Source organism: Ictidomys tridecemlineatus, chromosome 4 (assembly GCF_052094955.1).
Source record: "Ictidomys tridecemlineatus isolate mIctTri1 chromosome 4, mIctTri1.hap1, whole genome shotgun sequence".
Taxonomy (NCBI): Eukaryota; Metazoa; Chordata; class Mammalia; order Rodentia; family Sciuridae; genus Ictidomys; species Ictidomys tridecemlineatus.
Window position 1 is genome coordinate 159,515,360 of NC_135480.1, and position 12,683 is coordinate 159,528,042.

Genomic DNA, 12,683 nt, shown 5'->3' on the forward strand with positions numbered 1-12,683 from the left:
GGGCTTTAGAGTTATTATTGAAGGACAGTAAAACCAAACTGATATTAATTCTTATCAAAATGTTTGCCAACAATTTTTAGCAACATAAACAGTATGGAACAGTTTAAAACTTTAAAGAACTTTTGCACAATAAATTTGCATATTGATTATAGTCAACCCAGATAGTTAATCTTTTTCTAGGAAGGAGATAGATATTTATTGGGTGTGGAATCAGGGCCCAACTTTTAGTGCTAACAAAGTCCTTGGTACATTAATTTGTGTTCTGTTTTATTGATTTCATCAATCAAAAATTATTTGTTGTCTTTTTTTAAAAAAAATATTATTTGCTCCCAAATAACCTTGATGTGAAAGGAAAAACCCCTAAATATCATAGAATTCTCTTTTCAAACCCTGCATCATTTTTTCTTTTTTCCTCCCTCTCCTGATTTCCTACCTTTGTTGAAATCCAAGTAATATCACAGAAGGTAGAAATTGTATCATCATTCTTCAAAGAGAAAGAACCAGCTGGATAGGGATGTGGGTATACAGAGAGGGAGAGAGTTCCATGTCATAGAATTAGCTCATGCAGTTGTGGGCATTAACCAGTCTAAATTTGTAGGGCACACCAGCAGGCGCAGGAACTTGGGCAGGAGTGGATGTGACAGTTTTGAGGCAGATAATTTTTCTCCCTCAGAGTAACCTCAAGGTTTTTTCTTAAAGCTTTTCCTTCGTTTGGATGAGACTCACCCTCATTATTAAGGATAATCTCTTTTACTTAAACTCAACTGATTGTGGATTTTAACCATAGCTATAAAACATCTCCACAGCAACACCTGGTTAGGTTTTGATTGAATAAGTGGGTACTGTCACCTACCGACTGTCACAGAAATAGGCATCCAATTTTAGTTGTACGGTGTTTTAGAACTTTTTTCTTTTCTTTTCCAGTGCTACCATATCTGGTCCCATTTCATGGTTGAGGAAAAAGGCCCAGGGATGTTTATAGATTGTTCTTCAAAACTGGCTAGTAGAAAAGGGCTTCCTAGGAAGTTTCTCTTAACAATGAAAGCCCAGATCATCTCCTTCTTTGCTTTATCAACTCATTTATCAAGCAATAGGCTCTAGACCATTTGTTAATTAGATCTGAAATCTCAATTTAATTATAAGCACCCTTTTTCTCTTCAGGAATTCTGTTTTTCTTTTTTTAATTCAAGGGAGTTTGTGACAACTTTCAATAGAATTTTTTAAAAACTAGTACATGATATAATTTCTGCCTAGAGTCTTGGAGTACATTTTTAACAGATATTTTCACCTGTAGTATCTTATTGCAGTGGACTATGACAATGAAAAAAAAAATTCTTCCTACTCCCCGAGAGGAGAAACATTACAGAAATATCATCTGCTCTAGTCAATTCCCCTTTCCAATTACCCTTTATCTGATGAGGAACCAAAAGTCTGAATATTGTACACACTCAAAAATTTTTCTACAAGACAAAAATAATAAGATCACTTGCAAATGATAGCACTTATATGGTATCACTCCAGTGGGGTGTCAAGAACTCTGAACGATACCTATAAAATAAAACTTACCAACTTCCTTTGAGGGGTATCTGTATGTAATTAGCTCCATGGTTGTTGGGAAATTTCACTTTGGGGAGGTGGGGATTAGAAGGTTATTGCCTTTAACCCAATTGAGCCACACAAAGAACAATTAGAGTTACATACAAATTGATTTCTGCATTTTCTATATGGTATTTGACAAGGAACAATGTAGGGTGTGAACTGGGAAACAGGCCAAGCACTTAGCTCACTTGAACTCATTTTAAACTTTTTAGCTCTAGATATTGGAAGATAACCAATCTTTATCCTGTTCAGTTTGGGGGGAGAAAATCACTGGTTTTCATGTCAGAAAAACTTTTCTAATATTCTTCAATGTATAAATACTGCTTGGTACTGGGAAATGGTCAGAATTAGTTCAATTTAGAAAGACAAAAATGCCTTTGCTCATTTTCTAAGAAAATCTTTAATTTCTGGATAAGGAAAAAATAAATTTTTCGAAATCCATTTTCAAAACATCCTGGCATTTAAGCATTCCAATATAATGACAGCTGAGAAACACTAGTGTGAAATTCGTCTCTCATCAACTGAGGCCCCCTTCTCTTTCATATGTGGAGTATCACCATCTGGAAAATTGAGATCTATATGTAGTTAGCCCAAATGAATGTGGAATGGTTACAATGAAGATATTGGAAGATAGACATTTTTTAGGCTTAACTATAAATAAAATATTATATGTCATAGCTTATTGAATTTTCTAATTTTTTGCTTATTTATGATAAAGAGATACTATATTTAGAGGGAAGGTTACACACTTATAAAGGAGAAACAGAACCAATGCTAACTCATAATTAACACATTCCTTTAATTTACATGCAATTTTTATCTTAGAATACTTTATTGATAATTGTTTTTTTCTGCTGTGCATTGTAATCACTGTTAGATACTGCAATGTCAGACATTTTCAAAACACATTCAATGTCATTCCTGCTTTAGCATTTTATAATTCAGCTGAGCAAAATTCTTCAGCAATTTTGCTCCTGAAGTATTTAGTTCAAGGTAGTCTGATAGATAATGAGTCTCATTAAGAGTGCATAGGAAGTTTGATAACTTCTAGGTGGGCTGTGCACTCACAGATGATGGAAAAGGTGATATCTAGACATGTAAGACAATTTGTAGGATTCAAAGCATACAAAAAGGAAATAGGTCCAAGTATAAAGTGGTGGAAATAAATACAGTGCATTTGGTAGATAGTAAGGAAACCTGGATTTGTGTGATGAACTGTGTGAGATAAAACTGAGCAGAAACAGGGAAGTTCAGAGGTAAATAACTTTATAGATTTGGGAGTGTGGGAGTGAATTTGGTAAAGTCTATTGAATTTCACTGATGATGTCATTTTCAAGGAAATCTTAGTTGGAGATACTGCAGTTGGTTCTTAAAAGGGTTTAGTAAATGTAATACAATGCTGAGGAGAATCAGAGCTGCAGCTAGAGTACAGAGTGTCTTCTGCCTGGAGGTGACAGATAACTCGGGGGTGGATGAGTCATTGCTGGAAAGCAGTGCAGCATCCTTTAGGCTGGGAACAGTGGTCACTTATTTAAGATGTGTCTTGATGTTGGCTCTCTTTGACATTTTTCTTACTTGGTATATAGAGGAAAAATAGCATGAGGCAACAACTATTGCAGACTTGAAATGAAGACTATTGATGGTCAGCTGATTGTATTATTCATTTTCTCTTTTGAAAGACTCTCCCAGCTATGGCACCTTTCAGTCACCATAATGGCAATATTCACAAAACTACATTGCTGTTCGGTTTTATAAATCTTTTCTTAGTACCTCTTGTGAGGAATACAATGAAGAATAAGATTTTAGGTTTGGTTGGAAGACAGTGTAAGGGAAATGTAATGGCAGATAAAAACCTCAAGCTTTTAATGTTGTATTAAAGGTGCCATTGAACATCTTGAATCCTCAATTTTGGAGGTATTTTAGGTGATACAGGAGGATTTGTAGATGATTCTGAGAGACCTATGGGTTCATTTCTACTGTTTTGCTTTATACAAATGCTTTGCCTGAAGTTTGTTCAAATAGGTAATCAATTTATCAAATGGCAAGCACTTAAGGACTACTAGATGATTCACAATATATTCAGAACTGTGGAATCCTAGGTTTGGAAACCATCTCACTGGAAAATAATAGAACAAAATAAATAGTATCAGGTAAGAAAAAGAAAACTGTGGTCCTCCATATGGATTCAGGAACCCTGTATTCCTCACATGGATTCTTATGCATAAAACAAAAGAAAGTTTGAAATGTATTAAAATAAAAGGAGGACAAGATCTTTGCCATACTCCTAAGGAATGAGTCAGTTGTTATTTAGCTCAATGTTTTATTCAGTGCCTTGATATATTTAGATCCTTTGTGACTTGGAAAAATAGCCCAGATAACAAAGTAGATGTAATTTTCAGTAATACCTTTTTCCCCTTAGGAACATAATTAGATAAGGATTTTTGTATCAACCAACCAATCATGCCAGATCAGTATCTAACTGCTAGCATCGTTCACCTTGTTTAGTGAACTGTTTCTCTCAGAGCAAATGGCAGCTTTTATAGAGAAGAGAAATTATGTTACATTCTCATTCTCACTGTTGTGCTCCCTTTTCTTTCTCTCTTCCTCTCTTCCCACACAGTTTTTGTTTGTTTGTTTGTAATTTTTTTGTGCATGCATTTGTAAGCTAAAGCGTTAAAGCCTGTGGACTGATGAATTTGCCTCAGTGTGTTTCCAGTTGTCAGTTCTAACCTAATGATCCCAGTTTCTCATTTGATACAGTAAGCCAGCTACTGTGGTGCTGAGTTTGTGATGGTTGCAGAAAGAAGGGAATTAAAATTATTCTCCTTTGAGCACTGTGGTAATGAAACTATGAAACAGACCCTTGGGATTTGGATGAGGGCCATGTTTCATTCCCTAGGACTGGTCAAAATGTGATTATACCAAGATTACCCTGGTAATCTCTAATATTTCTATACATGGTGGCATTTCTCAGCTGGCTGATTTTTTGTATACGTTTTGCAAATAAAGTTAAATGTCTGATCCACAAGTCATGTGAGGTGTCTAACTGTAATAATTCTCTTTGACAAAAGTAGAACTTTAGTGCTAAGCGCCACAGCCAAGTAATATGATGCATGGCACTTTTGGTTGTAAGGTGACGCCAGCTAGCCATTGAGATGATATGATTATGTTAAGATTTACATTCATATGGATATTGGACTCCTGTTGTTCACCTCGGCCTGCTAAGGGACTCCTGGAGAGTTCCCATTGGTTGGGGAAGTACAGTAGGAGGGAATTCCGGGGGAGGAACAGGTCCCCGCGTGTGGGGATCGGCTTCTTCCCAGACGTGTACGGGGTATTGGCGGCATTTTCAAAAATAAAGTTTGTTTCTGCTTGAGTGGCTCGTGATTCTGTGCCCAGCCAGACTGTGGCACTTTAGGATATAGTGAGTTTCTTGATCATGGAGACAGTTCTATAAAATGGAGATGACAACTGAAATTGTGTAGCAAATATGTATTTATTGTGAAAGTTCAACAAGATTTGATTTTCACAGCCCAAATTTAATAGTAAACCATGTACTTCAAGAACAAGATGAAAACTCAAATTGACTTCCATGCATATATGAATTTGTTGGGATGAACCCAACTATTATTCATAACTATAAAGCTCTAATAAAAAAGAATACAATGAAGAGTAATGTGAATTGAAACTGTTTTCATTGAGCAGATGTGAGAGAGGAAATTAGTGTGGCACAGTAAAAATTTGATCATAGGGAAATTTTGGTATTAATAACCTTTAAGGTCTCTCTCTTCTATTCCTAACTTTCTATAATTTGAACATGAACTTGTAGATCAAGTCCTGGCACTTGGAATTCCACTGGCAGATTCTAAACTGGATTCTAGTTCAGAACCTCTTCCATCTCTCCCTTCCATTTTATGTTTGGCAAAAATCCTTTAGGATGCAGGTATAAAAATACAAAACAAAACAAAACAAAACAAAAAACTAGCTGCTGAGCTAGATCCCATTAGTAAGATCGATGCCAGACAAATCTTGGATCTGTGAAGACTGCTTAAAGAATTGGTAATCAGCTTATTCAGGGCACAGGGGAAGAGGCTGATGTTGAATACAGAAAGTTAAGGCAGGGAATCTGTATCTGCCCATCTGGTGTTCTGATTGAACAGCAGGCAGAGAAGGACAGCACCAAGGACAGCTCTTCAATGATGTGATGTGAATCTGAAAAATCCTGCGAGTTGATGTGGAAAAACTAAGGTTCAGGTCCTGGTTCCACCTCTGCCTAGCTAAAAATGTCTATAACTGGCAAGTAATTTAATTTATGCAATCCTCAGTTTGCATAAGTTTATTCTACATAGTTCTTGGGGAACACATTAAATGGTAAATTACAAATGAAAGTATGTGTCAGTGATACAACTTAAAGATATTAATATTGTTTTCATTAACCTTTCAGTTTGAATCATAGACCTTTACCTAACCTAAGATTGAATTGTGTTGGAGAAGAAACTAGCACTTTTCCTTAAGTGTGAAATGACAGTTAAATAAACTGATAGAAAAACCAAAATACCACAAACAACTACAAGCTTTATTGGTGAGAGACGAGAGCTACGATTTGCTCTATACATTGTGGGTTCAGATATAGGTTCTTTTGGTTATTATGCCACATAATTTTCATAACAACTCCATGTACGTAGCAGAGTAGAGGAGTCAGTTCCCGTGCTCAGCCCCTACACTTTATTCCTTCTGTTATTATTAGGGGTAAGGGAGGGGAAGGGATGGCATCTGATATTCAGAGTGATAGAAATCCAAGTCTCAGCTTTCCCAAAAGTAGTTTATTCTGAAGGTTTTCCTATGGCAGAAAGAAGGTAAGAAGGGTAGAGAGAAAGTGAGGGTAAGAAAGACACCTCCAGCTCCAACAATCATTTATCAGAGCTTCCTTGGCAGGAGCTGGAGCTAGATATCAGAGGCCTCTTTAGAAAGAGATGAGCCAAGCTTACTAGGATAACCCAAGTTGCTGCTGACATTACTGTTCCTTAGTCATGGTGGGGATCCTCCACAGTGACTCTCAGCCCAACAGCCAGTGAAGGAAATTAAGAACATAATTGGTTATCAGTGTGAGATAGCTATGTAATATAATGACATCTTAGGGAAATACTTCTAACTACCTTTACACTTAGGGTATTTTAAGGGAAAATGAAGTCCTGTGTAATCAGTATTCAACTTTCTTTCCTATCTTCAGTGAAATCAGAGTATTTTTTATTATCCTTAATTTGAATAATTATTTCAGAAAATATCAGCTTATTTTTTATGAACATAAATTACACGTGGAAAATGATAATGTGCATGTGTTAATTTATAAATATAAAATGTATGATAATAGGAAGTGATTGGTTGCAAAGAAATACCTTTACTATATCTTTCCATATAGTTTGCCTTCTGGATGTGTAGAGAGCTACAGGGAGCTGTGAAAGATAGGTATTCAAGTCCTTTTATCTGAAGATCAAGTAGACTGATTTCTTTTTTTTGTTGTTTAATAGTTTGATAAATACTTGTGATTATCTGTTCAATAGCCCACTGAGGAATAAGTTGAAGGAGTAGCAATTTTCTACCTAGAGAGCATTTAAGAGCCATTATTGGATGGAAATGACTATTATACGATACTGCTCCTTAGAACTTCCATAAGGAAAATGTTAGTGATTAGGTATATTTGTATGATGATTTATGTAGCAGAAAGAGCACCAGCATTGAAATAGGAAGATAGAAGTTTAAAAACTTGCTTCAATACCCACAGAAGGTTGTTTTTAAACCCTCTGAACCACAGTTTCTTACTATGAAAATGGGACTATCCACCTAATTCTGAAAATGATTGTGAGAGTGCATTAAATGATGTTTCTTTTATTTTTTAAAATTTTTTGAGCCTTTGATGACAAAATGATGTTTCTGAAAGTGCTTAATTACATCTTTGTAAAAGAAACTATATTAATTTTCTTGTTTTTTTTCCCCCTGCAGAAAGTAAGTGAGAAGGTTGGAGGAGCTGAAGGAACCAAGCTAGATGATGACTTCAAAGAGATGGAGAGGGTAAGTCCCCACCACCATGAGTTTCCTTTGCCATAAGTTTTCCACCATTAGATGGCCAGGGGGAGCTGCTCTCTACTGATATCTGAGAACACATTTCATTGTTTTCAAAGATATTGTCCTTTTGAAGTGTATTCCAAAATAGGAGATTTTAAGTATCCTATCATCCCTCAGTGCTGTGCTCAGTGAAAAGTAGAGTGTCATAATGCTCTACTCCTAGTAGGTCCTATCATCTCTTTTCTACATAAGGATTATGTGGAGCTGATGGTTGAATGAGGGTAAGGTGGGAAGAAAAGTGGAGAAGTTGGAGAAAGATGTCCCAAATGTTTTTGGGAGAAGCTGAAGGCTGAGTCACTTTCTGACTGTAGAGGACTTTCTGACAGGATGGTGCCATCCAGATCCAGCAGGGTAGTATGGACAGAATGCAGTTTTGGAGCATATCTGCCTTGGCTCCAACTCCATTTCCACCGCTTGTTGCAAAGTACATTTATTGCTCAGAGTGTGTAAATATATAACATGAGAATACTTATACCCACTTGGAAAATTTTTATTAAGGATTAAGACCAATATAATTAATTTAGGGTTCTGCCTAAAAGATCACAGGTTCTCAATAAATAAAGGTAGAGGTAATGAATAAAATGTCTCATTTCATTTTTCCTGGGGTATAAGCTGTATTTTCTCTTTCACTTTGAGGCTGTTCATAGCAAGTGGTATTTAGGCTTATGATGAAGAGTGTGTATTGAATTGTGCAAATATCTTGGGTTTTCAATTGTTGATGATGATGGATCTGGGAGTACAAATCCTGTACTTGATAAAGGCTATCCCAAGCCTGTATAATACCTGGAAAATACATTTAAGCATAATTAAGAATTTTGTTTCTGTACATTTTTATAAAAAAGCATTTTTTCTTTATATTCTGATTTGCCTATATCAGAAATATTTTAGAGGCCTGAGAGATAGATTTAACTTTTTTTCATTTTGTCCACATCATTTCCAGTGACTGTCTCAGTTTTGCTATTTTTTGTTTGTAAAGTCTTTTTAATATTTAATTGATTTTATTTTTTAAATACATGACAGTGGAATACATTACAATTCTTATTACACATATAGAGCACAATTTTTCATGTCTCTGTTTGTATATAAAGTATATTCACACCAATTCATGTCTCTGTACGTGTACTTTGGATAATGGTGTCCATCACATTCCACCATCATTGCTAACCCCCGCCCCCTCCCTTCCCCTCCCACCCCTCTGCCCTATCTAGATTTTGTCTATTTCTCCCATGCTCCACCTCCCTACCCCAGTATGGGTCAGTCACCTTATATCAGAGAAAACATTTGGCATTTCTTTTTTTGGAATTGGTTAACTTTACTTAGCATTATTTTCTCCAACACCATCCATTTACCTGCAAATGCCATGATTTTATTCTCTTTTATTGCTGAATAATATTCCATTGTGTATATATACCACATTTTTAAATCTATTCATCTATTGAAGGGCATCTTGGTTGGTTCCACAGTTAAGCTATTGTAAATTGTGCTGCTATAAACGTTGATGTGGCTGTGTCCCTGTAGTATGCTGTTGTTGTTTTTTCAAATTCTATTAAGAGGTTAACTCATTGTTTTTATTTGGTATCAGAAGAACATACAAGTCATTATTCATTACTAGATGCTGGGAGAAAAATTTACATTGAAGGACTATCAGGCTTATTGGTACAATAAAGATTTACAATAAACACATCTTTAAATTTTTTTCTCATTTAATCTCTATTGTAAGAAGCCTCATTGTTTTTTTATTAGTTGCTCAAGACAATACAATGATCTTGACATATCATACATTTGATTCAAATGGGTTATGCTGTTTTTAAGTCCTTTGGGTATAGACCAAGGAGTGGGTTAGTTGAGTTAAATGGTGGCTCCATTCCCAGTTTTCCAAGGAATACTGGAAAATACTGCTTTCCATATTGGCTATACTAATTTGCAGTCCCACCAGCAATGTATGAGTATGCCTTTTTCCCCACATCCTCACCAACACTTATTGTTTGTCTTCATAATAGCTGCTATTCTGACTTTAGTGATATCTTAGAGTAATTTTGATTTGCATTTCTCTAATTGCTAGAAATGATGAACATTTTTCCATATATTTGTTAATTGATTGTATATCCTCTTCTGAGAAGTGTCTGTTCAGGTCCTTGGTCCCATTTATGGATTGAGTTATTTGTGTTTTTTTGTTTTGTTTTGTTTTGTTTTGTTTATTAATCAGCAGGGACTAAAATGTCTGTGTTGGTCCCTTTTTTTCATCTTATTAATACCACCTATCTTCAGCCAAAGCTGTCAACCACTGATATTTATAGTTCTGGGAATAGTATTCTGCCCATCCTTCTACAGCATCTAAGTCTCTAAACACTGACACACATTCCCAGAATGTCTTGACTTCTCCACTCCTAATAGTGGAGTTCTTACCCCTTCTAGGAACAGCCACAGGGCTGTGTTAGGCCCAGCCTCACTCTGTGCCCAGTCTTGCTTAGTCCTCCTTTTATCCTTTGATTCTCTTCCTGAGTACCACATGGCCAGGGCTGTGCCATTATGACAGATTAGGCAGGGATTTAGAAGTTTGAAACTAAGTACCAAGTGTTGGAAGTTGGTCTTGATTTCAGCATCTTGCAGGACTAAAGCAAATAAGTCACATAGCTCACTGTCTATGTGAAGACAAAATTTTTGTTTCTTCAGTGAGTCTAAAAAGAAAAGCAAATCTGAAGAATAGAGTTTATCAACAAGCAATTCATTAGACCTTTTTGGAGACTTATTTTGCTATGAAACCTATGTGAGTCTTACAAGCTAATTAAAATAAAAGGGAATCTTACAAGTATTTTATTTAGGCAAGTACAGGTGTCCCTAGAGGATGAAGATGAAATGTAGGATTCATTTCTCTTATTAAGGAAGTTGGGGCCTAATCCCACATGATCGATTATATAAAGTTTCTGAAGGTTTTATTTTTAAAATCCAGAGTTCCTGCAACAAAATAAACTTCTAATTATTTAAAGGACCTACTAATGATTTTGCATTTAGGGTTTTATCTAAGTAAATTCAGAGATTTAGATTTCAGTTCAGTGTCGAAATTATTTTACTTCATCTTATTTCATGCATCCTTTGTCTCATCTGTGACTCTTTCAAATTTTGGACTCTACCCATAATTGATTTACTTAAGCTATAAGATTTGCACTAATTGAAAAGTACTTGCTTTGGATTTAGAATCTCAAATCTTTTCTTTCCGGTTAATTTGTATATTATAATATTTTAGCTCAATGTTCCCAGGTCTTCAGAAGAATTGTCTACCCTCAATTGGTTTTCTGATCATCAAACAGTTGAGGTAGAGAGCCCTTTGTTCAGCTGTATTCTCAGATGTGCAATTAGACAACAAAACGAAATAAATTAGAGGTCTGCATTAGGCATCGCTGCTACTGGGAGAGAGAGGTAGATATTCCTGGAGGTTGCTTCTTTAATTGCTGCCCCACGCTTTCCTGCTAAGATGCAGTCAGATCCCCTCATGTCTCCCAGCCTTCCAGCCTAACCCTCCCTAATTTGGGGGAGCCTGTGGCTATGTTGCTCTGCAGGAACCCTTTCCATAATGATCTGTCTCCTCCTCTTAAGTACCTTGAATGAAATTGGTTCTGTTTTAGGCTTAAATGTTATCTGTTGCTTACAAGCTTCATTAAACACAGGCAAAATTCATTACTATGGTACAGACACTGGGTGGGTTTGTTCCTTGAAAAGCTATAGATTTTTTAAAAATGAAACTTCTAGAATTTGAGGGCTCTCTGATTCCTTCTCAGATTTTATTAGTTACTGTAATGATTCTGTGTTTTTTTTGTTGTGTTATTATGTTTATTAATTCACTTGGAAAATCTGTAAATGATAATGTGTCAGGCATTATACTGGGTACCAAGTACAGAGATAAATGAGGCTCAGTCACTGCTTGAAAGAGGCTGCCAATTTGGAGGGGAAAAAAAGACACATACATTTGTAGCAAATAGGACATAGTTCTTAGTGCCATGGGGAAAACCTCTGTAGATCTAGGATAGATGCCTAACTCGATTGGATAGATCAGTGGAAGCTTCCTAGAGGAGAGACTACTTGAATTTTTCTCTTGTCTCTGAAAGTATGGATAATGCAGAATTCCTAGCCAAGGGATTTATTGTTATTTATTGTTATTTTTTTGTAATGGAAATTCTCTATGTTTTAACTAGAAGAGGTTCTATGGTTAGAAACATGTTTCTAGGCCCTTTGGTAAACAGAATTCTTCTTAAGGGGCAGCCTCAAGTTTTAATAAAAGCAGGATGTTGAGAAAGAACAAGAAGACTGTCCTTGCAAGTGAGAGTGAGAAGGTGATGATTGCTGGTAGAGTGGGATGAGGGGAAAGGCTGATAGGACAGTGTCTTTGAGTTGGAGAGGGGTTGAACCCCAAGTGGGAAAACTGGGATTAATGGGTAGAAACCATGGGTAGACAGATTCTGGCTCAATATAGAAAGAACTTTTGGCTATCAGAGGTGTTAAAAAAAAAAAAAGACCCAGAAACTACTGAATTCCCTATCATGCCCACATTGAAACAGGCTAAACCCATAGTTCCTAGCTGTATTGTGAAGAATGCTAGTCATCTCTTGAGTTTCATAGCAAGTAATGCATTACTAACAAGATCTCTTTTTAATGATGTCACTCTTACTTAGATTCCAGAGATGTCTCTCGAATGGGAGCAAAGGAATAAAAGTGCAGCCAACATGTTTAGAGTAGCACACATCTCTGAGTGGGCAAATGGGTGCCCACCATGCCAATTGTGTATCCTTCATGGAGTGTGGTGACAAAGATGTGGCTCATGGGACTGAGATACTCAACTGCTTGTATAAAGCTGTGAGAGGAACGGGAGTCCCACAGATGATGATCTTCAATGGCATCTTTCTGCCTGGCCTAAAATTTCATGAAGACAAGCTTCCTTTTGACTATGTGTTTATAGTATATTTCCA

General features: G+C 36.2%; 1 protein-coding gene across 5 annotated transcripts in view; it reads left to right on the forward strand.

The window, feature by feature from the left end:
• Sh3gl2 (SH3 domain containing GRB2 like 2, endophilin A1) overlaps positions 1–12,683 on the forward strand; it is a 200,095-nt gene that overhangs the window by 142,570 nt on the left and 44,842 nt on the right. For 4 of the 5 annotated variants that reach the window (XM_078047679.1, XM_078047680.1, XM_078047682.1 and 1 more), the window contains one exon: positions 7,600–7,668. In XM_078047679.1, the coding sequence (XP_077903805.1) occupies positions 7,600–7,668 (69 nt within the window). Of the gene's footprint in view, positions 1–7,599; positions 7,669–12,683 lie in introns of those variants that run through there. The other variant, XM_078047683.1, reaches the window with a different exon arrangement.